The following is a 26,299-nucleotide window of genomic DNA, read 5'->3' as shown; positions in this document are numbered from 1 at the left end:
CGCACTGAGAGGCTGCCCTCCACAAGCTCTCATTGGCTGGTGCTGAGACAAGGTCCGGAGATCACTTGACAGAGAGCCTGCCAGGCCACCAGCAGGGGTCCTGGTAGACACGGACATGGGAGTAAGGCCAGCAGGGGAGTAAGGCCAGAGGACACAGCACGGGCAAAAGTACCACCTTCCAAAGAAGAAGGTGAATTCCACAGTAGAGATCAGCAACCTCGAGGCTGGTTCTGATGGAGTGAAACATGGACGCCTCGAGGGATGGCCGGAGAGCCTGCAAGGGGGTTCTGAGCATTCCCAAGCCAGCGCTGAGCAGAAAGACACAACAGGAAGGAAGGGGGCCAGACCATGCTGGCTTCTGATAACGAGGGAACCGCTGGCCTGGCGGGTCTGGGATGTGTCATAGCTGAGCCATCCAGGCCTTGGGGCTCTCATGACCCCCCTGGGGGCTGCAGGGCTGTGCCGAGAATTCGCAGCTGAGAGTGGACCACTTCCAAAGAGCGTGTGATGATTCGCTGGTTACAACCTAGAAGGGGGTCTGTCGGGAGCCTGTCCTGCTGGATGTTTTAATCAGTCCCAAGATGAGGGCAGCGGGGCTGAGCAGGGGGCACCATCACACTTATTGAAAGCTGTGCCAGGATCAGAAGCTACCCCCCCCCCAAATTCTGAACAGATGGTAATGACAGGTCAACTGTGACAAGATGAAAAGGGGTAGATAAACCAGAGGACAGGCGATCTTATCATCTTATACTGTGCAAAGTTCTGGCGTGAAAGGAGGGTGCTATTCACAACTCAGCCAAAATATTAGGTGCCAACTGGGAGTGTCCCAGGCAATTGGGTAGCGTGGGTGTCCCTACTTGATGGCGAGGATGAGGAAGATCCTGGGGTTTGGGCAGACTGCAAGTTCTAGAGGTCCTCTGTCTCCAGGCCTGTGAAATCTTAGGCTGCATGAGGAAACCCCTGGATTGGGTGACTTACCCCAGGTGCCAGGCTTAGAAGGGACAGCGGCAGGATCAGCACCTGGGTCTGACTCCCAGGGCAGCAACCACACAGCTCCCTTTAAGAAGGACTCCAGCTGCCACTTCCTTTGCAGAAGAAGACCAACACCACCTGCTCCATTAGTTCCCCAAATTTCCACCTGACCGATGAGCCAGGGAAACTTCTCTGCTTCTTGTCCATTCTATCAGTGTCTACAAATCAGACTCAGTTCTCATCAGTCATGGGTGTGGCTCACTTCCCCCCATTCTTGCCCTGCCACCCCCCCAACCTAGGAGGGGGCTAACAGGTGGTTTCAGGCCCCATCTCCAGGTTACTTCTCTCTCTCTCACCCTCCCTGAGCCCACATGGCAGAGCAAGGCAGGGCACTCAGGCTGATCGTTTTCTGGCGTGAGATCTTACCCAAAGGCTTTGCCAGGAGAGAGTGACTTTGGACCAGCATTTCTCAACCTCAGAGGTCTCTGTACTCTGCAGGGCTTTTGCCATATCCTTGTGCTACGTACGTATACTGTGGTTCACAGAGTAAATATGTATTTAAAGCAACGGCCTTTTTTCCCCCCCTAACTTCAAGAAAATAATTTGTTTAGGAAACTTCAGCTCACCAGCATGAATAAACAGGACCACCAGCCCCAACCATAAAATTACAGAGAACAAAGCAATGTAGGAAATTCGAGCTGTGCTGGGTCTGAAGAGGGCTACGCCTATAGCCTGTTCCCCTTTGTTACAAAAAGAGATTTACTGGAGATGGGTCAAGGACAGCGGACCATCAAGCTGAGGTAAATCAGAAGGCTTGGACAAGAATGGGAACAGGACAAACTCCGTTCACTGTGTGTTGCAGTAGTATTTAACGCTCTCTCTCTGTATCGTCTTAAGTCATGCCATGTACCGTGGTGTTACATGGTCAACATTTTTAGGAAGCCCACTTTGGGCTACAGTGATATTTGGTCATTCAAAACAGCTGAAGAAAGAGGCGGAAGCATCCTTATTAGTGAGACGAGAGTATGACAAAGCATGTGCTAACCAGGGTTGTGGTGAGAAATCAAAGAGAAAAGAATGGAAAGCACCTGGCAGGGTGTCTGGTACTTTACACGTGTGTTTCCAGCCCGGAGAGAACTCTCTGTAGCTGCCACCCGTCGCTGGAAATAGGAGGAGTCCTCTGTATTTTTACACTAGCTTACTCCAGCGCCTGAGAAGTATAGATGTAGGAGTTTGTGTATTTTTTCGCTTTTCTCTTTCTGCCAACGATGGAAGCTTCTTGGCCCCAGAACTGAGTTGGCTCTAACTAAAAGCCTTAGGCTGACAACCAGCCCGTCACTTCCAGCTGAGTTCAGCCCCTCTTCAACTGGGGCAAAAATAAAACGGGGGCAATTTCAACTTTAAAGACCATCTCCATAAACAAAACAAACCCACTCCACAATCTGTCTAGGGCATTCCTCCGTCCAAACCCTCCTTATTTAATTCCTGGGGAATTTTAAGTAGGGGCCTTGCAACATTCTGGACCGCGTGACGTCAAGAGCTCTCTGACAACGTGGATTTCTCGTCGCCGTGTGGGGAGCAGCCCCACCGACACGGATGCTTTTCCAGGCTCCTTTCCCAGTTGGGATTTGGGAGCCGCTGGTGTCACTCTCGGAGACTGTGGGGAAGGAGGTTACCCAGGAGTGTCCCGCTTGGGGTCCTCTAACTGCGTATCCCGAACCTCGGGCACCAGTGAGTGCCAGACATCGGTGCAACCATCCAAGTGGTACCTGGACTCGCGTCTGCTTTAAGAGAAAAATGGAAATACTTTGGTTTTTCAAAAAGGCATTTTCCTATGCTACACGACAAGGAAAGCCAATATCCCTTGGCGTAAACAGAAGATAACTGGAAAAATGCATACACAATGCTATAGACTTCCAGTAAGATAGTAAGACGAGCTCTAGGCAAGACACTAAGTAAAGCTAGGGCCAGATTTTCTAACACACAATGAAACCAGCAGGCAACAACATCCGCAAACGTAGAGGCCCCAAACAGACGCTTTGACCCAACGTGGAGTAAAAGAGAAGTCAAAGTTAATAACCTTCTCGTGACAGGATTCCATGCCATTTAATGCTGTGTCCATCACATGTGTCTAGGACCCACTCTCTGGGAAACACTGAGCTTGCAGAAGGAGCCTTGGGTTAAGAATATGCAGCCCCTTGGGGCGCCTGGGTGGCTCAGTCGTTAAGCGTCTGCCTTCGGCTCAGGTCATGATCCCAGGGTCCTGGGATCGAGCCCCGCATCGGGCTCCCTGCTCTGCGGGAAGCCTGCTTCTCCCTCTCCCACTCCCCCTGCTTGTGTTCCCTCTCTCGCTGTGTCTCTCTCTGTCAAAAAATTAATAAAATCTTTAAAAAAAAAAAAAAAGAATATGCAGCCCCTTGATTCAAATCCAAGCTTGGCCGCTAGCGAGCTCTGAAGTCTCATGCCAACCATTTACCCTTCTGAAACTCAGTTTCTTCTTCTGAAAAACGGAAACAAAGCCGCCTGGCCTACTTAGCCCTAGAGAACCACTCTGAAATAACAGATGGGAAAATGCTTTGAGAAGTCTGTGGGTTGTAGGTAGATGGGGGTGGATGGGTTATTATTCCAAGCGATCTCAGGAGCCTGATGGACTCCTATCCCCACCCCCGCCAATACAACTCACTGCCCGGAATGGACAGTGGCCCGCCCCTGTCTACCACGGAAGAGAAAATGAATACACCACTTCACAACTGTTTTTCAACCTTCCTAATCGCCATATGGGTTTCCAAATATTACCCCCATTTTATAGATCTGGAAACAGAGGATCAAAATGACCACATACTGTCTCCCCAACGGCAGAGCAGAATTTGAACACAAGCCTTCCATGCAGCCTGGGAGGAAATGCCCTCTATCTTGCCTTTTTTTTTGTGCACACCCAGCAGACCTCAAAAGTGTGGATCTCCCGGAACCATCAGTCGCTGTGCCCAGGCCTCGTCTTTCAAAGAAGGGGCTCAGCAAATAGTTGAAAATGAAATGCCAGGACACCCGGGCATAAGACGTCCTCCTCCCTCCCTGGCTTCTCCACACACACACTGCAGTCTCTTCTGCTTCCTTATCCTCAAGTAGCTCTCGAGTCCAGCTCTTGGAGTCAGTGCAGGGTCTGTGGTGGGCTTCTTTCCAGGACTCTTCCCTCTGGCCTGGGGCCTTCTGCCCTGCTCAAGTCCAGTAGTGTGATGCAGCCCCTAGGTGGCATTCCCTCCTCCAGCCCCCCAAATTCACAGCTCACCTAGGAGGATTTAAATTGCCCACAGGGACCTGAGACCAAGAGATTTTTGTGGCTTGTTGCAGATCTTGCCCAAGATTTTCGAGAAAGCTAACACTCCCACCCGGAAGCGCTCTCTTGCAGTCCGCTTGTATACCTGATTGGGCTATTTTCATTTGGGCCTCTCCCCTCACAGGAATGGAAGAGCAAAGCTCAGGGAGATCCCACAGGCCAGGCACCAGGGACCAGCCCACACCCTGGGTGAGGCTCTTGGAGGAATGCAGAGGGCCAGGCTGCCACCAGCAGCCCTTCCCCAAGCCATTCGAAGCAGCCCCACTGGCTGGTGCGGGCCTCCGCTGGGACACTTGGAGTCATGGCTTCTCCTTCAGAAAACACAAAGCCCTCCTCCTTGGTGGGCACAACGTGGAGCTCTGGAAGGGGCAGCCCCAGAGATCTGCTGCGCCAACCCCCAGAGGGTGGGTGGGGAGAAGGCTATGCCCAAAACAGCTTCCCTCACCATGGTGCCCTACTCAGGGCCTGAGGAACCAGAGAACTAGCCAGGAGGCAACAGAGTGTGCAGGGAAGCTGGCAAATCTCCTGAACTCTCTGGGCCTCAGCTTTCTCATAAATGGACGTCATGATACCTGTGCTTTATAGGGCAGTGGTGGTGACTACAGGAAGAAAGGGGTTTGGCTCACTGTCTGACACACAGGAGATGCTTTAGCAATCGCTTTCTCACTCTTCTTATACCTTCCGATATTAAGAGTCTCTAGAAAGCAGCAAATAGGTTAACTTGAGCCCCAAATACTCTGATCCTGGGGTAACCATCCTGGAGCCCCAGCCAGGTTTGTGGTGATTTAGGAATAGGTTCTCTCCCTGAGCTTTTCCTGTCCCGTTTCCCTTTCGGTCTCTCTCCTGTCTCTGGGTACCATCTTGTCTTGCTAGTTCCTAAGATCTGGTCTAGTATAGATCCTACTCAAATCCAAGGAGAAAAGGCCACACGCCAAACAGATATACCCTTAGCCCAGATGCCCCAGAGGTCACCCAGGTCCAGGTGTGTCATTCTAGACTCGCACAGTTAGTGACTGCTCAGGCAGTATGACAGACACCAATGGGCACCAATCAATGATGGAGCTCTTCCTACCTTTCTCCTGTCAGTCTCTGGTGCCGCCTGCCCCAGTACCCAAAGACAGTCACCACCATGCCTCACGACACAGCAACGACCACAGTCCCCTCAGCTGGGTCAGAAGCGGGGAAGCTTCCCCATTAGACCATCAGCTCCATGATTAAGTCCTCCTTGTTCAGCTCTGCTTGTTTGCTTGCCTTGGTTTTTCCAATCTGCATGAGGGCCAGTCTTTGATCAATGTGCCACCATGGTAGCTGACGGCAGAGAGATGGGGTAGGAAGATGGGAAATCATTGACCTAGCCTGCCCTCCATACTGTCTTCTCCCAGCCTCCATGGGGTCACTCTACTGACTTCAGGGCCCTTGGAGGACAGACTCCATCTTACAAGTGGTTCTCAGGTGGGGAGGCCTGTATGAAGTAAGGTAACAATCTGGGGGTCAAGGTGGGCCATGAAAATCTCTGTCTTTAACAGAATAAGTCTCGGCAGTGACAAGCCCAAGACATCTCAGCAGAGACTCAACCCTCAGCCATGGCAGGGTAGAACTACACTCCCCAGTAAGTGAGTAATATCGTCATTGTTTCCAGCACCCCCGGCTCTGGCCTATCCCTTAGCCTAGAATATGAATGTCCCACCCAACCAGGCTCTGATCCACTCAGGCTCCCAAACATAGAAGCCACCTCTAGAATGAAGTTTCTCATCCAAGGGCTTTGAGGTGGTGGGATGGCCCCACAGAGGCTGAGAGATGGGGGTATGGAAGGCAGGCTAGGACCCTGGGGTACAGAATCCTCCTGTCACCTGCCACAGCAGCGCCGACAAGATGCTCTGGCCCCACCAATAGTGGGGGCCCTTGAAGTCCAAGGAGGGGAGTCTGTATCTGGCTGCACAGTGAGGCAGAAGAATGGGGTTAACACTTGTAAGAGAGGCACTGGGGCCGGTGCCCTGGATGCTCATTCTCCCTGTGCAAAGCCCCAAGGATGAGGTCAACTTCCTTCCTCTCCTCCAAGGAGCAGTCAGTTAAAATCCTGCCCGGTTGGCAGGGAGGTCTAGGTATTGGCCAACGCTGGTTCTGCTCCCGTTACCAATGATGGGGGAAGCACGCCCCCGACGGTGTCCCTACTCTGGGGAGCAGTGTTATTTATCTCTAAGTGTGAAGGATAGATCTGATGTTCACCTAGGAGGTGCTGGTTGAGGGAGGGGAGAGGGTTGAGATGCAGGTCCCCCAGGGCTAGGTGGGGGCTAGAAGTGGTAAGAGCTCCATTAGTTTCTTTTTTTTTTTTTTTTAAGCTATTGTCGTTACATTCCCACTTGCCCCCCTCCACCCCACAGTGCTAGGTACATGGCAAACATGCAGAAAATGCCAGCTTACATATGCAGAAGGGTCAAGGACACTTGGTTGGTGAGCAAAACGGAGGTGAGGATGCCCTAGGTAGACAAGAAAGACTCTGGGCTTCTCCAGTTCACCCAAGAAGAAACGGGCCAGGCAAACCCCTGCCCCAACATCAGCAGAGGCTGGGGGAGCCCTCCCATCCTGGGCCTTTGAGACCCCTCACTGCCTTGAATTTTGGCCTCTCTTTACATCCCAGAGCTATTGCTTTCACAGGTCCTGTTTAACTTGAGAAGGACAGGGGAGGAGGGGCAAGGAAAACTGCATTCTTCCCCATCAAAGCCAAGAGTCTAAAGTAATACTTCTGGTTGTAACTGATCCTGGCCTGTTTGTGATTACGGCCCCTTGCTCGCTTTCTGGCAGGACGGCCCTGGAACCCGGCAGCAGGCTGAAGGGGAGAGACACCCTTGCTCACTTGGATAATCTTGTCCTCGCCTGACATGACCAAAAACGTCCACCAGCCGCTGCTTTCAGCAGTTCTCCAGGGCAACTCTTCAAAACATTTATTTAAAAAAGGGGGGGAAGAAGCCACCCCCAACCCCAATCATGAAATTCCATAATACTAATCATATTCCTTCTGTTACCAGCACCAGCCTGGAAAACACAGCAGCACCCACAGTCCCACTGGCTGATGCAAATTGAAGGGGAGAGGGAGGATTGGGATTGGAGGGATCAGACCATCTTCCTCTTTTGCCTACCCCCCCTCCCTTTTATTAGGGGAGAAAAGACACACACACGCACACATATACACATACACCCCCTTTTTGCTGCCATAGCACAGAAACGGCTCTGCAAAGCTCAAGACTTTCTCAGCTGTTCTTTCTCCGGAAATTTAATCTGCAAAGCATTTGGCCTCACAAAACCCATTCCAAAGGTGTCCAGGAGCCCATGAACCCTGTGATCATCATTACAAACCCAGCAATGTTTGCAGCCAGTGACCCATTTGGCTGCTTCGGAGAGCTGGCTGAAGGCTTGCCAACATGGTCATATTCCCCTCACCTGCTCCCTCTAAGCTGAAACGCTTTTTCTCGGAGCCCCAGGGGTTAGAAGGGACCTTAGAAGCTCTGGAACTATGGAGATGAAAGGCCTGCTTCTTGCCTGGCTTTGGTAAAAGCGTGATGGTCACGGGAATGGGGTGCTTGGTATCTGAACACAACTGTGGGCACTATCTTCACTCCCCATCACATTTCCATTCTATAAGTAGGAAAGATGATGCTCAGAGAGCTAAAGTGACTTGCCTGAGGTCACCTGGTTAGTGGGTAACTGAGCTTGGAACCTAGACTGACCGGAGATCTTCTTCTCCAGAGCCTGGCATTCCTTCCATGAGGGCACACCACCACCCGGCCCATTCCCACTGTGCCAAGCGCAATCCCTTGACCCAGTGGCTCGAGTAAGATGTGGGTGGCTGGAACTGGTGGAGAGTCCCCCGAGTACAGGGAGATCACGTGGCCCGGCCAGGCCTTGGACAAGCCTATAGCCAACACTACAGGTGCTGGTGCGGGGTCCAAGACCCCAGGCCTTGCTGCGGATACATCCTGATCACAGCAGCTCAAAAGATGGTGAGCACACTGAGCAGAGATAAGGCCGGGGCCTTACAAGGGCGCCAGTTAGAAGTACAGAAAACAAACAAAAAGAGAGAGTGTCCAGAAACCCCGGGACTGGAGGCCTGGCCAACCTCAATAGCAGCCTCACCACCTTCCTGGGGAGGAATGAGAAGGGCGAGGAGGCACAGCCTCTGGTGTGGGGGGAGACCCACAGCCAGCCAGGGGGACAGCCCAGAGAAGGGGCATTGCTAAACGGCGGGGAATCCGTACTCTCAAGTTGGGGTATCTGAAGATGATCTTGCAGGAGGGAAGTCACCATGTGTGAAAAATCAGTCTGTTTGAATGTATAGGGGTACAGGGTCGGGGCTGTGAGGGAAGCACCTCTGAGTCTGGAGCCTCCAGGTTCTAACTTTAGCACCAGGCTGAGGGCCCAGGGTCGGGGAGCCTCAGTCAATTGGGGGCAAGTTGGGATGTGCCCAGCCTTGAGAGGGTGGCAACGCCTCAGTGAGGCCGAGAGATGCCGGGAGTCCTCAGAGACAGCTACCTCTGTAGCAGGGGTCCACGGCCGTGCCACAACCTGGCCCTGAACTCGCCATGTGACACTAGGCAGGTGGCTTCCCTTTTCCAGGCTCTTTCCTCCTCTGACAAAGGAGAGCTTTAGGCAGACGGTCAGAAATGTCTCCCTCAGCTTGGTGGGAAAGGAAGGGGGAAAGCTCTCCTTCACCTGACATTTGGGGCCCTTGAAGGCCCTTGGCACACCTCCTTATCCTGCCTATTGCTGGATGAACACCTTCTCGTAGGCCGCCTCAGACGCTGTGGCCCAATAACGCTTGTCCAGGCCCGCCTTCTGCGCCCTGGCAGGTGGCATTCTGGTTCACCCAGTTTGGAGCCCCTTCCTCCTTCAGCAACTGGCTCAAGGCCCATCTTCCCCAGGAGACCTTCCTAACCAAGGGACGCAGGCACTGTCCCATCTCTGAACCCGACAGCATACACAAAAACCCACAGCCTTCTGGTCCTGCCCTCCCGTCCCCTCCGTAATACTGCTTAACCCCTACAACACTGTGCTGTCTGCCTTGCACTTGGCAGATACGCTATGAAAATGATCGACGCACTGCATCTGGGCCTTTATCCTGCAGGTAAGAGGGAGCCCTAGAATGCTATCCCCCGAGTGACAGGAAGATAGGGACAGCTGCTTCTTGTCCACTGCTGCACCCTGGTGCAGGAGGGGCTCCATGTGTGTCGACTGAATCAGCAAACCACATCATGTGGAAGCACTCCCTGCATGGAGGAGGTCACTCAAACGGGGCTGAGACTAGAGAGGTCGTGGGGGAGGGGGAAGGAGGCAGGATGGCAGCTCTTCCTTGGGTCTGGCGAGGTGACGGGGAGGGGCTGGGACAGGTCTATTTATTTGGACAAAGGGGAAAGCAGAGTGGGCTAGGGCCCTGCCCAGCACTGCCCAGCCTCTGCCCTCATGCCCTCAGCCCCGCTCACAGGGCCCTGGGGAGCCGGTCTTACAAATGACCCCAACCATCTACCCGTCCAGTCCAGCCCCGGCCATGGACCAGGCCGAGCCAAACGCTGGAACATGCACACAACTCTTCTGCAGGAAGCTTCCCTTTTGACCACTTTTCTCCTATCCCAGCCAGGGCTTTAACAAGACTGACCTCTTCTCCTGCTCTCTGGGGCCTGGGGAACTCACACAGCAGAGCACTCTGGGGCTTCGCTCTCTAAAGAAGTAAAATCCACAAGCACGAGATATGCAAACAACCATATTTCCAAACACTGGATAAACAGCATGTGTTGGAAGTCCACACCCCACCTCCCAGCTGTGCAACCTTGGGGCAAGTCACTTAACCTCTCCAGGCTTCAACTTCCGCCTCTGAGAGACAATGTCAACATCTGCCCTTCGTCTTACCAATAGGTTTTACAAACTGCATGGTTCTATATCTTGTTAAACATAAAATATTCTGATTCAGAAACAAGTCACATTGAAAAAATGTCCCAAATCCACTACCGGAGGGCAGGCGTGAGCAAGCAGTCTCCAGGTGGCCTTCACCTCTTCAAGGACACCCCCTGCTCACCCGGCCCCAGCAGGGTATGAAAGAGAACAGACTTGCAGGCTTCAGGCCACTGTGTTTAGAATGACCCTTAAAACACAAGGTTCTGGGACATGGTGATCGAAGGGCCACTCAGGGCAAGGCTGATGGGCCAGATGTAACAGGAGAAAGGGATCTGTGTACCAATTTCAAAAACCTACTCGTGGCTTGCTCACTTTATGGCCAGTTCTTGGCAGACTCTTTCTCTTAGTTTGGCTTTCTCTCACCTCCCGTGGAGCCTGGGCCACTTCCCCACAATTTAGTCCAATAAAAGCTTAGGGGAGGCAAATATATTTTAGCATGAGCCTAAAAAGTGCCTGCCTCAGAAGGGAAATGTGGAGTTGGGACTGAAACAATTAAATGAAACAAAAAACCCCCCAGGAATTCCATATAGCACATTTTCAGTGTAGGTAGAAATGACGCTGGGGGTTACGTGAGCCACAAGCCGCTCTCCACTTAGTCCCACCAAGCTTCACAGGGCGACTGGTTTAACTGGGTTACCCTGGCTTTCCCCCGTGATGAGACCAGGGAGTGCGGGTCAGCACTGGGAACCCAGAGGATGAGGTTATGGAATCTGAAAAGATGCTGATAGAGAGGAGGGCGGTCAACCCCGCTACCATGAGTGGTTACTGGAAACCCAAGTGCTGAGAATATAGCATCACACAGCCGCGGGGTCATCTGGGGAAAAACCAAGGGGCGATTTCTCAACCCAAATTCCCTGAGGTCCTGACAAATTATACTCCCCAGAAAGTGCCACAATCGCAGGGTGGAAATCTGTGATGTAAGGGTGGAGGGAATGCTGTGTGGGGAGCTCTTCCCCTGCACTTTAGCCACGCAGGGAGACCTGTCACTTCTACCAACGACAAAGGCCGTGTACGTGCGTGCGTGCTGGGAACAGGCGGGGGGCATCTAGCGGTGCCCGCTCCCTGGGCCCTTGGGCTGGGGTATGTCCGGGGAGGGGAGTGAGGTCACCTGTTGGCTACACTGCAAGACTCCTACCTGGGATGTGGTGGTTGTTATACCTAGAACCACACGCCTAGACCCGGTACCACCTGGCCTCTCCTACTTCTCTGCCCTTGTTCACCACCACCCTCCCCAGACCAGCTGGGGCCTTTGGTTCTTCCTCTGCTCACTGAGCTCCAGGCACGATCAGCAGGGAAGGCCTTCAGAGAGCCCTTCCCTGGCCATGCCCTATCACCTCCTCCCCGGCTTATTCACCGTCGTAGGGCCCCGTTTCCTGCACTGCACTTTTCAAAATCTCAAATTATTTTCCTGGTTTCCTTGTGACTGTCTCAGCACTCCATGGGAGTCCCAGGGGGGTGGGACTTTGTGGGTCTCATCACCTCTGACCCCAGCCTGGCACTCAGTCAACTAATACGGATTTAGGGACGACAGGTCATGTGAAGATTAGCCTTGCTAGGGGCTGGGCGCTGTGTGGTTTAAGTGTTCCCTTGGTGTCCAAGCCCGGAAAAGCAGCCTTTTGGAGACGCCCATGAACAGACTCAGTGTAAGCCTATTTGCCCCCCAGAACAGAAGGCAGTTGGTGCTGCCCTGAGGAGCAGCTGGCCTCACTCTGGCACTGGAGCTGGACTGCCAAGGTCACCGCTAAAACACCCCCTTCGCTCAGAAACGACTGCTCAAGGGCAACTCAGGACGAGCTGGGTCCGCAGAGCCAGCGTGAGGTCGGAGCGACCAGCCACCCCGCTTGCCCCACCTGAGCAGGTGGAGGCGAGACATGGCGGCATCCTGGCGGCCACGGTCCCCCCCCCCCACCAGCCCCCCAGCCGTCCGGCCGCTGGCTCCAGGCAGGTGGCCAGTCCCTGGCCGTGCTCAGTGCGACAAGCCCTTGGACTCCTCCCTGACAACAGCCCGTGCCGATCTCGCTCGAGGAGAGAGCGATTTCCAGTTCTCAGAAACACCTTCCCCTGCCCCCCCAGCCGGACCCACTTGCTTCAAGTGCCACTGTTCTCACGTCCCTCACGGCCCCCTCCTTCCTCGCCCCTCCACTGCGGCCCAATGTCCACTTTCTTCATCAGGACGCATCTGCTAGAGGCGGCCAGACGCTTTGCCTTGCTGTCTCAGCCCCAACAGGCCCAGCCCCCCACCTGGTATCCCCTCATGTGGACGTGGAATTCCTTCGCCTCTCTGCCTATCTAACCCCATCTCTCCAAGGCCCAGCTCGATGCCTCCAACTCCTCCAGGCAGCCTTCCCTGACTCTGTGAGTCCCCCACCCCACCTCGTGTACTTCAGCTCTGTGCCATGCAATAGGGCCACGGAGTGACGTCAAGCCAGCATGAGGGGTCACGGGTGAGCCCCTCCTCTTCCCTCAGCCTTGCTCACAGCTCGCGACCCTGCGAGGATACTGCCTCTGGGTCACCAATGGGAACTTGACTTTTGTCTCCAACTCCTTTCCTGTCACAGGCTGGGGCAAGGACATCTACCCAAGCAAGGGCTCCGAAGGTCCAACTCTGGTCTCCAACACGGTTTGGGGGCTTCACTGCCCTGCAGGAAGCTCCCCACTTGCCCTACCCACCTCACAAACCAACAGGGCTGAGAGAATCCTCAGACACTACTGAGCACAACCCATTCTCTGGCCAGGCAGGGAAACGGAGGCCACAGGAGGAAAACTGGCCTGCCGTGGGCCCCAAGATCAACCTTCGGCAGGGCTGCCTTCGTCCAGCGGTCTTCCTGGCGACCACCACGTCCTGAGCACTTACTGTGTGCAAGGCCCTGCACCAAGCACTGAACTCCTTCTCCCATCCAAGTACTAACCAGGCCCGACCCTGCTTAGCTTCCGAGATCAGACGAGATCGGGCGCGTTCAGGGTGGTATGGCCGTAGACAGCACTGAACTCCTTCTGAATCGGCAGAGATCAACCCTCTGGCTGTGGGTACAATTATCCCCATTTTACAGGTAAGGAAACGGATGCTTAGAAGCCCCAACTAACTTTCCCAGGCTCGCCACTAGCAAGTGGCAAGTCAAGATGAAAACCAGGCCCATCTAAGCTGAAGCCCCTATTTGTCTTCACTAGGCTATACTGCATTCTCATTCTCAAAACAATCTCTAGCCTGCAGTGAATAAAGCTGGGCTAAGGGGCCCCAGGCGGAATTAGGATACCAGCTTCTGCTCCAGGATTTATGCCCTGTGGCCCTTTCCCTTCCAGCCAGCGACGTGAGGCAGAGAACAACTGCATGCCGGAGATAGTCTTAGACCAGAATGGACTTTGGAAGTTGCTGATTAGGCTGACACAGCAGGAACATGCACACGCTATACTTAGGAAGAGAAGAGAGGTCAGAGGACCAAGGCTGTCTGACAGCTGGGACAGCACCCCATGGCGGCCAGTTACCACATGCAGATGGCGGCTGGCTCAGTGCAACCAAACTCTTAAAAGGCTGTGGCAGAGCTAAGAGTGTTAGTTCACTTATCTGCAATGCAGGCTACGATAAACCTGCCCTTCTAGAAACAGCCTATCCTCTCTTTATCGGGATAGCTCTTTTCTAGGGTAGCTTGGCAGTCTGCATTAGCGATCAGGGGGTTCCTTAGTAAGCACATCATCTAAGCAGATGACACAGAAGCTACCTCAGAGAAGTCCACTGAAGACATCGTCAAGTCTGAGAAGCTGCCCCAGCCTCACAATACAGTCCACCCCTTAACTACCCAGAACGCTCACATCGAGGTGAATCTAAGCTTCATAAAGACAGGAACGTTATGGGTATGCACCCAACCAGCATGGGGCCTGGGACAAAGGAGGTATTCAAGAATTGTGAAGTGAACGAATGGGTGGATAAATGAATACTAGATAAGTAGATTTCTCCCTTATAAAAAGCCCATGTAGAACCAGTTACAACAATGTTCATCAGGAAATATCAAAGTAACAGAAGAGATACATCCCTCAACATTAAAAGGATTCCAACTCACAAAAACACATGGCTGGAGAATGGATTGCCTTTGACAGTACAAAATCATCATCACGACACACAAATCTGAGAGGAAAGCTTATGAGTTTGTCTTCTCTGTCAAACAATAAACGGTTACATTTGATGCCCCCTCCAGAAAAGCCCATGCAGTGTGCATCACTGCCCCCTTACACTCGTGAGGAAACCGAGGGATTCCTACATACATCACAAAGTCAGGGTAACATTAGATCTTAAACCTAGTGCTCAGATTCCAGATTCTTTGTTTCTCCACTACACACATAGCTGCCAAACAAGTAACACAGTTTGCAGCCCAACACGTTTTTGTTACCCCTCTATATCTCCTTTCTTTAAAACCTGCTTTCCAACAGCCACTGCTGAGGTGCTTGGCTAGGTAGCCATGTTTCTAGCCCGCAGGGCTTCTCCCGGACGCAGCTGAGTGGCCCGGGGCGGGACATCTGACCTAAGGTCTGCCGAGTCACTGGCTGGCCAATCAGATTCAGATTCGAACTTCAAATTTTGAACTCAGAGAACCAGAAGCCACAGACCAACAGCAGGTGAATAGGCAGCTGTTTTAAGGGGACAGGAGGCGAAGTCAGGCCGCTCTGCAGGGAGAAGATCCCGGGGGGCTCTACATCTTGGGTACACCCAAGAGCGAGACAGAGACAAGCGTGGCTGATCTGGCTCGGGCCGACTCTCTGGTTCCCCCGCTGCCCGTGAGGCTGGGATGTACTTCACATCCTCAGGTCCGGTGAGATTTTTCTGCAGCCTTTCAGGCGTCTCTTGAGCAAGTCTGAGTGGACTTCTGTCCTCTGCTCACTACTCAGTTGGGACTAAAGCAGTGATTTTTGGATGGGACTGAGATGTGCAAACTCCCCAAGGCTGAGTGTTCTCACCTGGACAATTTCTCACCTGCATGGACCAACGGAGCTCAAAATTCCTTGCCAGCACAACGCTATGATCTTAGTCCTAGAGCTACATGCCTCGAAGGAAGTGTAAGAACTCCCAGTGTTATCATGCTGGGGCCAGAAAAGAAACAGAGACTCAGAGAAGGAAAGCAGAGGCAGGAAAAGAATGAGCATCTGGTGACTCATAGCCCCACGTCCTCCTGGGGCCTCTAGTCCTAAGAAGAAGGAAGCAATGCTGGAAAGCTGGAGACAAGCTTTGCTCAACACAGACCAGAGCAACTGGGATCCTGCCATCACCACGCTGCCAGAAGTCAGACCAGATTATACCTGCTTGAAGGCGAAGCCAATGTGGTCTTTGAGGCATAAGAATTTCCCACAAAGGCGGGGTCTCAGGTACTGCTGTCTATGGGAAGAGTGGAGGGGTTCCCAAGGACAAGATCACAGTGACTTGTCAAAGCAAGCAAAGCTGTTGAATCTTTCTGCGGGATCTGTCCCTGTTCACGAATGGAGAAAAAGAGTGCGTTCTGGCTTGGCCCCAGGCCCACTGCTTGATCAAAAAGGGTTTCCCTGAAGCCACTCAGCTCACTTTGGGAGTCCTTGACTTCTGTCCACCTACATTCCCGGGAACAGGCTTGTCCTCGGTGCTGGGTACACATCAGATCCTCTCAGCTGTTGCTTGGCCCCAAGTTCAAAGGAACAATTAACAACCTGAATTCCCACAACCTATGACCACCATGCTGGAAGGTGGGACGCAGAGTCATCCTTCTGATGTTCCAGGGATACCTGTGGTCATCTCACCCAGCCCATGTCTCTCCCCAACCTGCAGCGTCACCAGCTTGTGGTGATCCTACCCGGGATGAGCCCATTCTCACCCTCCCCCCACGTCCTCTGTAGAGGGCAGAGATCTCAGCTGTTGGACTCTAAGAAAATGACTTAACCTCTCAGTCTGTTACTTGAGCCACAAAATTTTTAAAGAGCTTCTACCGCATGGGGTCATTTCCTGATTCTAATAAAATGACAACATATCACATGGCACCAGTGTTTACTGTTTACGGACTCTGAATTGCCTTCCAGACACATCTCTCTTTAGACCAATGAAATTACAGAGCCCTGGCAAAACCACACCTCCAAATCGCTCGGTGTCTATGGTCCCAGGCAGAGGGCTTGGATGAGCAGGCAGAGCCAGAGGTTGGTGGACCCCTCCATGGACACTCTACTCGAGGGACTTCTAGCCAAGACAGAAGGGGACACAGGCAGAGTCCCTGCTCTCAGTGGGCAAGGCAAGGCCCTGCAGGGTGGGGATGGTGCTAACTGGGGCTACTGCCTCAACAATTGGAGTGGAAATGCCTTAACACGCCCACCATGTCCCAAGGTCAGAGGCATAACAATTGGGTCTTTGTTAGAGAGTTCAAAAGCCTCACTCACCACTCCTTCCGAAGCCAGCTTACAGGATGCACAACACACCTCCCCTCCCCCACCTCAGCCGTCCAGCTTCCTGAACTGGGCAACCACTGTCCCAAGGATCTGCACTTTGGTCCTCTTGCTCTCTCCCCTCCACCCACTTAGTTTCTCTGGTTAAACTGGCTGTAGTGTGGGTTTGCATGGCAGACCTCGCACTCCAGGGTCCCGGTGCAAACATGCGCTGCTGAGCAGCTCTCTCCACCAAAAGTAAAGATACAAAAGTCCTGGAGAAAGAGAAAAGCCGTGTTTGGGGAGGCTCTCTCCACCTGACATCTAGGGCCCTAAAGGGGCTCCCAGCCATGGAGTTCAGACCTGGGAAGAAGGCTCAGGAAGGTCATTACTCCAGCTTCTGCTTCTAAGCAGCCACCAAATTATCTCTATTTTACAGAAGGGTTAAGTGAGGCCCAGAGGGATTAAGGGACTTGCAGCCATCTAGCCAGTAGGTGGTGGGCAGGATCTTGCTTCCAGGACAGTCGCTCCGTCAGACGGGGGAGTCACACAGCCATCAGGGAGTCCTCAGGAGCGGAGGTGTCTCTACGCTTTCTCCAGGCCCCCACTGTCAGGGCTTCCCCCGCTAGGTAGGACTTCCAAGTATCCCTAGAATCCTGGGTATGGGGTGGGAAGGTAGAGGGAGGACGTCCCTGGGAATCAGAGTCTCCGAGCATGCTGACTTCCTTTCGTGTGGGGTCTTTTCCATCCTGGTCAGTGGTGGTACCCAGAACCATGGGGGTTATATAGCTGTGCTGGTGACACAAGGCTGGGGAGGTGGCAGGAGGGTCTCTAAGCCAGAACTCTACTTCTGAGCAGCCCTGCCCTTATACAGAGAAGTGGGCACATCTCTCCCCTCGGAACGCGCTCCAAAACGTCTGCCTCAGCAGGTGCCTCCAACACCATCAGAGATCTCTTCCTTTGGGTCTGGAGGTGCTCAGGGTTTCCAGAGCCAGGCCCCTGTGACAATGCCAGCTTCCTGGGGGGTAGGCGGGGTGAGGGGTGGGGACGAGTAGGTAGGGGTGGTACTAGGACAAAGGCTGAAGGCAAAGGTATGCAGGTAGCAGACCAGTGTGGGGACCTGGGGTGAAGGGCTCAGGCCTTAGGCTAGGGGTGTGGCTCTGCCGGGTGGGGACGGCCTTTGCCAACCACCTTGCCAATGACTCCAAGCACAAAGACAAAGCCTGACCTCTCTGAAAGGTCTGTCAGGACCCCAGACCCAGGAGGGCCAGGAGTCAGACCTATGTTGGCATCACAGCTCTGTTCTCAGGGAGCACAGTTCCTGAGCCTCCTGCAGCAGGAGCCTGAGCTCACCTCCCCCAGGAGGTCTGCTGGGATTTCCTCAGCATCTCTACAGCTACTTGCTGCCCACAGGCATAGGACTCAGGGGCCCAGGAATGTCCCTGTTCTGCTTTTGCCCTCAGAGGACTCATTTCCCCTCAGTCTGTCTGTGCCTTGGTTACTCTATCTATAGAATGGGTACAGTCATCCTTTGGTCTGTCCTCCTTTCAGGGCTCAAAATATTGGAAGGGAAGGGAACTGAGCAGGACAGGAAAAGAAAACCAGGCCCCTCCCCTCTGGGAGTGTCCAAATACTGCCCAAAGAGGATCCCGTGCAAGGGACCCTCCCTTGCAGCTAACTGGAACCAAAACAAAACACCCCAGCAACCAATTCAAGCCCCAGCGGGATACAGGCAAACTGCTGATGGAGGTCTTGGCCCTGCACCTCAGACTGACTGATTCAGGCGCTCCTCCCTCCACGTACAGAGATGCCTGCCGCACCTGTGGTCCCGGTGAGGACCGTGGAACCAGCAGCCCTTGGAGAGCCATGGGCAGGGCCCCAGACGAGACAAAGCCTCAGCTCCCAGTGACAGGGCGGCTGCCATAGGGCCCTCCCTGGCCCTTCTCCCCCTGTCTGGGCCCTCTTCCCAGGTCCTGGCGGCCTTCAGCTCTGCAGGGGGCAGTCAGCTCACCACCCAGACACTAGCCAAATCCCACAGGCCTAGCCTTTCCTGAGACAACCCGTTGGGGGGGGGTGGGCAAGAACCCTGGCCCCCCCACAGTGACATCATGGCCGGCCTTCCCCACCAGCTAGTCGGCTTCTCTTGCCCCTGCCCGGACCCTGGCTTGGAAGCTGGCGCCAACAGGGGAAGCTGCCCTAAGGTGCCCCCTGAGCCAGGAGCCACCTTCCCTGTGGCCTCAGTGGGCACGGGGACCCCGAACAGGGGCTGGGCCGTTGTACCGGCTTCTGCCACCCTGGCCTCGCATGCACACAAGCCGGTTCATTTCCCCGGGGCTGGGGAGACATTCTTCCACCACCAGGCAAAGTGCTGGCCTGCAGCCCAAACCAACAGGGGAAACTTCGGCCTCCTCAGCCCTCTCCCCCACCAGATGGAAATAACGTACAGCTGCAGAGGTGGGGGAGGAGGTAGGGAACAAAACCAGCCAGACGTCCGGCCGTCTGTCCGTCCCAGGAGCCAGGCCGGCCATCTGGGCACTCACCGCTCTCGTTCTTCTCGATGACATCCACCACCTCCCCGGCCTGGAGGCTCAGCTCCGAGTTCTCCTGCTTCTTATAGTTGGACACCACCACGTACTGTTCCAGGATCATGGGCTCGGCGTTGGTGTCGGCACCTGGCGAGGGCAGAAAGCACGCGGTGAGCCAGCGGCCGGCCATGGCCCCGCGGCCGGGGCGCCCCCTGTCCATCGGGGGAGGCTGCTCGGTCGCCAGCGCCGCTGCCGCTCCGAGGGGCCGCCCGCAGCCGGGGCTCGCAGCTCGCTGGGCCCCAAGGACAGGCCATATAGCAAGGCCCCACACCGGCCCGCTGCGCCGCGGGGACCGGGGGACATGGGGAGCCGGGCCGGAGGGGGGAGGGGGGACAGCCGGGGCCGAGCGGAGGCCCGGGAACCCGAGAGGAAGAGCCCGCCGCTGCGATGAGTCAGTCACAGCCCGGCACCAGCACGAGCGAGCGGGAGGAGAGGCCTGGTGCGGACGTGGTCTCCCCAGACCCCTCGGCTGGCAGGGGCGCGACAGGAGGGCCGCCCATGAGGGCTGTGGCCGAGCGGAGGAGAGAGAGAGAGAGCGAAAGGCAAGGCAAGACAAGGAGGAGGGCTCGTGCCTCTCCCCCCAGCCTCTGTGAACCCAGAGGAAAGAGAAGCAGCGGTCCTCCCCTCGGGAGGGAGAGGGAGCGAGCAGCAGAGAAGTCTCCACAGCCCGGGCCCAGGCGAGAAGTCAAGAGGGTTTGAGGCCGCCAATCACTGGGGTTTACTCGCAACCCTTAAATAGAAACACATGAGACCCATCGAATGAGGAGCCAGGGGTGGAGGCAGGGGAGGGGGAGGAGGGCCGAGACTGTTTACTTGAAACCCAAGAAGAAAGTCCCAGCGCCAGCAACCAGGCGAGCCCAGCCCGCCCCCCGCCAACTTTTCCTCAAGTTCGGCTCACCAAGGCGCTGCCACTGAGCCCGGGGGCCTGGTGCAGACAGACCAGCCCTAGGCCGGCTTCACTCTGGCTTGGTGGCTGCCCTCTGGCCACATGGAGACTGATTCAGTCTCCCTCTACCTTTTAGTGCTGGGCTTTGTGGTCAGGCTCTGGGAAGCCTCCAGCCACCCTCTGGCAGTTGAGCGGTCAAAAGGTGGGGCTCTGCAGAAGGAGGGCAGATGGGCTGTAGACTCCCAGAGGTGGGGACAAAACACCTAAGACAGGGCATGCCCTGCTAGGAGCTGAAAGAAACCACAAGCCAGAGACCTATCGGTCACCTCCTACAGGAAGCCTTCTCAGACCACCCGCAGCCCAAAGGGAATTCCTACCACATTTTAACTATGTGTCTACCACCCTATACATCTGTCAATCTCCTGGAAGGCTAGGGGACCCACCACCTGCATGGTTATAGAAATGGCTGAGAGGGTCCCTAGGTTCCCTACGGCTCCCTTGGTGCTTGAGCCTACAGCCACATTCCTTACACGCCTGAGTCTAACTCGGCCCATGGCCTGTGTCAGGCACGTACCCTGTCCCATTTTATCCTCACCACAACCTTTCTACCTTCCCATTTCACAAAAGACAACTCAGAGGCCCAGAGAGGGCAAGAGGCTTGCCTCAGCTCACACAGCTGCTATGAAGAGAACCAAACTCACTCAGTGTTTTAGGTTCAAGCCCATCTCTCTTTCCATTAAAGAACTGCCTCTTGGATTTCTATTTCCAGACACCCATTCTTCCAGCACAATGATCTTCAACTTGGCTCCACAGAATTGCCTGGGGGGGCTTTGAAAGAATACCGAAGCCTGGGCCCCACCCCCAGAGGTCCAGATTTAATTGGTCGGTATTTTTTGGACACTCCCTCCTCCCCCGTGGTTCCCAGGTGCAGCCAGGGGAGGGAGGCACCGCTTAGACCTCTGGGTCTTTCCATGAGGAAGGCCCCATCCAACCCAGGGCAGGGTTGATGGAAAGAAACCTACTGCTCCTGACGGTTTTCTCCCATCAGGGGTGGGCTCTGCAGCCCCAGCTCAGCCCTCTGGAGCCCCAGAAGGGACCCTGTCCCTGCAGAGCCCTGCCACATGGATCCGCACACGCACAGCCCCAGGCAGCCCCACCAAAGCCCGGATCGGATTTCAGGCAGAAATGCGACCAACAGCTGGGCAGCAGGGCCAGCCCACTCTGCACTCAGATGGGGCCAGCTTTTGCGCCTGCCCCTGCCAGCCGGACAGAGGCAGCACTGGGCATGGTGCTGACAGAGACTACCTCCCACTGTGCCCCTGGGGGGACGGCAGTGCCTCGGTGGCCAAGAGCACCTCTTCAGTGAACCTAACACAAAAAGGCCCAGCCCCTGCCCTGTGAGATACAGGGGCTTCCTTTCAGTTTGTGGGAAAGGAAAACTCAGGCTACAAACAGAAAAGAGGAGCTCCCAGCAGGTCAGAGAGCTTCCAAATCCCAAGAGCCCTGATTATACTGACAATTAACAGCAGACCCTCAGGAGCTCACTCAGTCAACACGATGCCAAGCACCTGAGTCATTTTATTGTCTCACTGGATCCTCACAACAAGCCTTTGTGGTAGGTTCTGTTATAGACCCATTTTATACATAGGCAGACTGAGGCTCATGAGGGTAAGCAATTTTCCTAAGGTCACACAGCTGGGACTTGAACCCACACCCACCAACAGGGGGTCGCTCGTGTTCTGAACTTCTCTACTATATGCCGCCTACAGAGAGCCATTGATCCCTGGTTCCCAGAGGGACCCTGCCTCACCCTATCTTTAACCCAGCACACAGTTGGCATTTAATAAAGACTGGAGTGTGGGTTCCTTGTTGACCGTTGCTACATCTGCTAAGCAGACCACAGGGCCTATTAGGTAGTAGGCATTCAGTAAGTGTTTGCAAGATGAATGAATGAAATGAACAAATAGGCAAACAGATGAATGGAGTGATTTAGTGGTTTGTTCCAGAAGTCACTAGAGCTAAACCAGGCAGGGCCTTGCCTCTGACATTCGGGAAAACTGGACAACTGTGGAAGGGGGAAAGGCGAGATGGGGAAACAGAGGCACAGAAGAGCAAGGAGCGATGAGTTTGTGGCCAAAAGCTGCTAGAGAGGATAAGCTGGGGTGCTGGGGAGTGGAGAGAGCTCAGCTTACTTTAATCCAAGCCAAGGGAATCTGAGGCAAAATTTCAAAGAGGGGAAAAATGCCGCCCCCACTGCCCTGACCCCCGAGCCCCTTGGAAAACTGGCCTAAGCTTTCTGAAGACTGACATTTTGGGACACAGGTAGAAGAGAGAACATTCTCCAGGGATTCCAGAGCACAGAAGACAGGCGGTGGCACCTCTTGGAGGCTGCTCCAAAGGCTGTGGGATGGACAGATGGACACACAGACACTCTGCCCTCCTGGCTGCACTCCCCTCCCCCAGCACATGCAGGCTCCCAGCTCCCTCTCTCTGGCATCTGCCTCTCAGGATGTTGCCTGCCCAGGGCTGCCCGGGCAGGCGGCAGGCGTGCGAGGCGAGCAGGTATCCAAATGAGAAACCACTCGGCAGGCGGGCCGCCGGTAGGTGATGTCATCCTACAGAGGCTGCTCTGGATCCCCTCCCAGCCAAGGCCTGGAAAATTGGAGGCTGGAGGAGTCAGCCCAAAGGAGGAGGAGGGGCAGTGGATGAAGCCTCTAGTCTTTAGACGGGACAGGTTTGACAGAGGCACGGAGAAGGGGTGTACCCCTTCTAGAGAGGAGAGCCCCTCCCAGGTTGGAAGGGGACTTTGTAACAGTCTTGTCCAGGGATGGGCCCTTTATTACTCAGAGCCCCTGGCTGGATCTGCTAGGGCTCTGGCAGGTCCCTGGAGCCCTTCCCCACACCTGCATTCCTCCAACTACCACCTGGATGGACCCCTGGCTCCTGCCTGATTCTGCCTGCCAACTTAAACTTTGAAATGAGGCTTTTGCCAAGTCAGTCCCCTGCTCCAATACCTTCATTGGGTCCCTGTTGCCTACAGAATAAAGGCCAAATTCAAGCTCAGTCTTTCTGACAATCTGAGTTCTCCAAGTTCCCTGACATAACCCTCCTGTTCCAGGCCACATTCATGAGTCAACATATGTATTGAGGGCACCATGTGCCCACCACACTGTTCTATGTGGGTTCTTACCTCCAAGCCTTTGCCTTAGCTGCTCCCCCTGCCTGGAATGCCTTCGCTTCTTCCACCAACCCCAGTTCTACCCAACCATCTCTGACCCTCCAGGAGCTGCCTGATTTTACTCTAGCCATGGTGCCCACTCTTGGCCTCTGCTGGATTTGTTTGTAGGGTACTGAGCCCTAGTCAGCCGTGTGCTTTAGACAAGAATCTCCCTGATGAGAGTATTTGCCCCAGGCCTGGCGCCATAGGACAGAGCACTGGCCTCAGCTGCCTGTGACTCAAGATGCAAAAGCAGAAGATTCAAGTCTGAGGGTCTGAGGTCCAGTCCTACTTTGCCCTTACTAGCTCTGTGACCCTGGGGAGGACACTTAACCTCTCTGAGCTTCAGTTTCCTCATCTGTAAACAGGTACAGTACCAGTACTACCCTCAGTGGGTTGTTCTGTGCGTGCAACTATGTGATAGGGTTAATGCCCTATGTAAACTGTAGACACTGTTTATAAAGCAAACAGGAAATGGGAGATGTGGGGAGGAGCAGGAGGGGTTCAGGTTCCCCTGCAGCCTCAGAACAAGCAGGCAGCTCAAGGCAAGGGCCACAGGCGCCAGGAAAAGGGCGGCTGCGGCTGTGTCCCTGAAACATGCCTCTCTCAAACCGCACCTCCTGGCAGGCAGTGGATCCTTGCCAGCTGGAGAGCCAGATCAGAGCCCCCTGGGCCCACTCTGGGGAGGATGCCAGGCTAAGCAGCCCCAGGACTCTTATCTACGAGGATCCCCCACATCAGCCCCTTACCTCTGAGTTTCCTGCCTCATGCCCTCTCTGACATTCCAGGTGGGGAAACCAAGGCCCAGAGAGAGCTGGAGGCTTGCCCAAGACTCCAGCCCTGAACTCCTCCTCTGGCTGGTTTTTCCCGGCCCACACTGCTTCCCCTCAGCCTCTCACTCCAAACAGCTGGGCTCATCCTGAGAAGCCAAGCCCTGCGGTGGCCCCCGCCCCAGGCTCCCCACGTTCTCACTGACCCCCCAAACCTTGGCATCCCACCAAAGGTCCCTCCAAGCCCCTCACAACTGGTTCCTCCTGGGCTGGACTTGGCCTGCCGGCTTCTCTATAGGCCCCCGGGCGGCCAGGCTATACGTTTTGTGAATAAAATGTATTGTTGTAGGCCAAGTGGGCTCTGGCTCACTGGCTCGTGGAGAGGGGAAAAAGGGATAGGAGCCCAGTGATTAGTCAGGCCCAGGCCCTCGTCACAGACAACACCAGAAGGATGACTGCAAGGAGCTTGGGACAGGCAAGGGGGTCCTCCTGCCTGCTGCCTTTCTCCTCTGGCCCCCTCCCAGGACATCCACCTCCAGTTCCCTGCCCACAGCTGTGGTGGGGAGGGGCTAGCCCAGGCCCTCTGACCTCTGACCCTTCTGCCTTGTCCCCCAACTCCCCAACCTGAATCTCTGCTCTCAGGTTTGGGCACAATGGGGGATGGGGGGGTGGGGTGGGGTGGGATTGTGTGTGTGTGTGTGTGTGTGTGTGTGTGTGTGTGTGTGTGTGTGTTAGCACTCTCAGAAATGGAGGGGCTCCTAGAAGCCCCTTCTGGAAATCCCACCCCTCTGCATGCTACCATCTCCCTATAGCAGCTGAGAGCCCTAGACAGCCTCAGCAAGACCAGAGGCTAAAGGAAAGCCCCTGACCCCTGGCCCAGCTCTGCCTAGACACAAGGCACAGGCCCGAGTCCCTGAGGCCCACCCTGGGCCAGGCAGCCCAAAGCCTGGCAAGGCTGCTGAGGTAGAGGCGGCTCCGAGCTCTGGGGCACGGAGGCCGCAACATCAGTCACAGGATTCCCCGCCATGCTGCAGCTCCCCGGTGAGGACCACTGGAAACCAGGCTGGGGGGGTGGTGGGGGTCTGGGACTTCGGCTCTCTGCCTCAGGTTAACTGCCTGAAGTGAGACTGACCGTCTTTGGCTGGCCCACCTCATAGGGATGGCCAGCTGAGCGATTGTACAAGATGACGGCCGCCTCGCCATCACCTGAGTGCTTTCTGCATGCCGGGCTCCCCGGGAGGTGGCAGCGCACTGCTCAGGGAGGTTAAGTTCACACAGCCAGGACACAGCAGAGCCAGGGTCAAACCCGCACGCTCTGGGTCCAGAGTGTATTTGTTTACACACCGGGCTATGTGCTCATCACCCATTGCAGGCTCCGAGGTTGGCTCTGAGGCCTAGAGAGGATTGGAAGGAGGGCAGTGAGTACAGCTAAGGGAAGGGCAAGGGGGGACCCGGAGGCCGGCCGGCATGCCGATGAAGGACTGCGATCCATCCCAGGCCAGAAGCTCCCACATGTGCATGCCCGGGACACACATGCTCACACACATGCACTCGGGGCAGTACCTGTTACGTCCTTCTTGGGAGACTCAGCCCAGCTGGAGAGCCACACTTCCGAGTCCCCCGAGAGCAAGCAGCAGCAGGAGAGAGAGGAGAGTCAGAGGAGGAGAGAGAACCGTTAGGCAGGCAGGAGGTCCACCAGGCGAGTGGCTGCAGGCGCCGCTTTGGGCTGGCGGCGGAAGGCGGGGGAGGGGAGGGGAGTGATTTCCTGGCCCTGGGCTGGCTGCTGGGCGTGGGCCCGAGTGATTACAGAGGCGCTGGGACACAGCCGGCCGGGATGGGGATAATGAGGTGTCTGCCGAAACGCAGGAATCCTCTGGAGCACAGAGAAGCCTACACAATCCCTGCCTGGAACGGGGCCCATGGGTTATCACTGCCTGGAGGAAGCAGCCTGGACCTTTCTCTCTGGCCATGTGGGTGGGTGGCTGGCCCCACAGGGCCTGGTGGCTCTAAGGATCCTCACCAGGACAGCAGGCTCAGCAGCATGCACCTGGAACCTCAAACATCAGGGCTGGAGAGCCCAAGGCCAGTCTCCAGTCATGGGGCACCTCACCACTGGGCTCTGATGTCTTGTCCAGCCTTTACCCAATGAGGAAGACAGGTCGGGGTAGACTGGAAGGAAGCCTCACTTTGGACTCTCTAAAACACCCCGACTCCAACCCAGAG

General features: G+C 55.1%; 1 protein-coding gene across 5 annotated transcripts in view; it reads right to left on the bottom strand.

The window, feature by feature from the left end:
* SH3PXD2A (SH3 and PX domains 2A) overlaps positions 1-26,299 on the bottom strand; it is a 235,102-nt gene that overhangs the window by 38,430 nt on the left and 170,373 nt on the right. For 3 of the 5 annotated variants that reach the window (XM_078077150.1, XM_078077152.1, XM_078077153.1), the window contains one exon: positions 19,159-19,290. In XM_078077150.1, coding sequence (XP_077933276.1) covers positions 19,159-19,290 — 132 coding nt within the window. Of the gene's footprint in view, positions 1-19,158; positions 19,291-25,639; positions 25,685-26,299 lie in introns of all 5 variants that reach the window. The other 2 variants (XM_078077149.1, XM_078077151.1) reach the window with 1 other exon arrangement.

This window comes from Halichoerus grypus, chromosome 7, assembly GCF_964656455.1.
Source record: "Halichoerus grypus chromosome 7, mHalGry1.hap1.1, whole genome shotgun sequence".
Lineage (NCBI taxonomy): Eukaryota > Metazoa > Chordata > Mammalia > Carnivora > Phocidae > Halichoerus > Halichoerus grypus.
The sequence above is the reverse complement of the archived record's forward strand: the minus strand, read 5'-3'. Positions and strand labels throughout refer to the sequence as shown.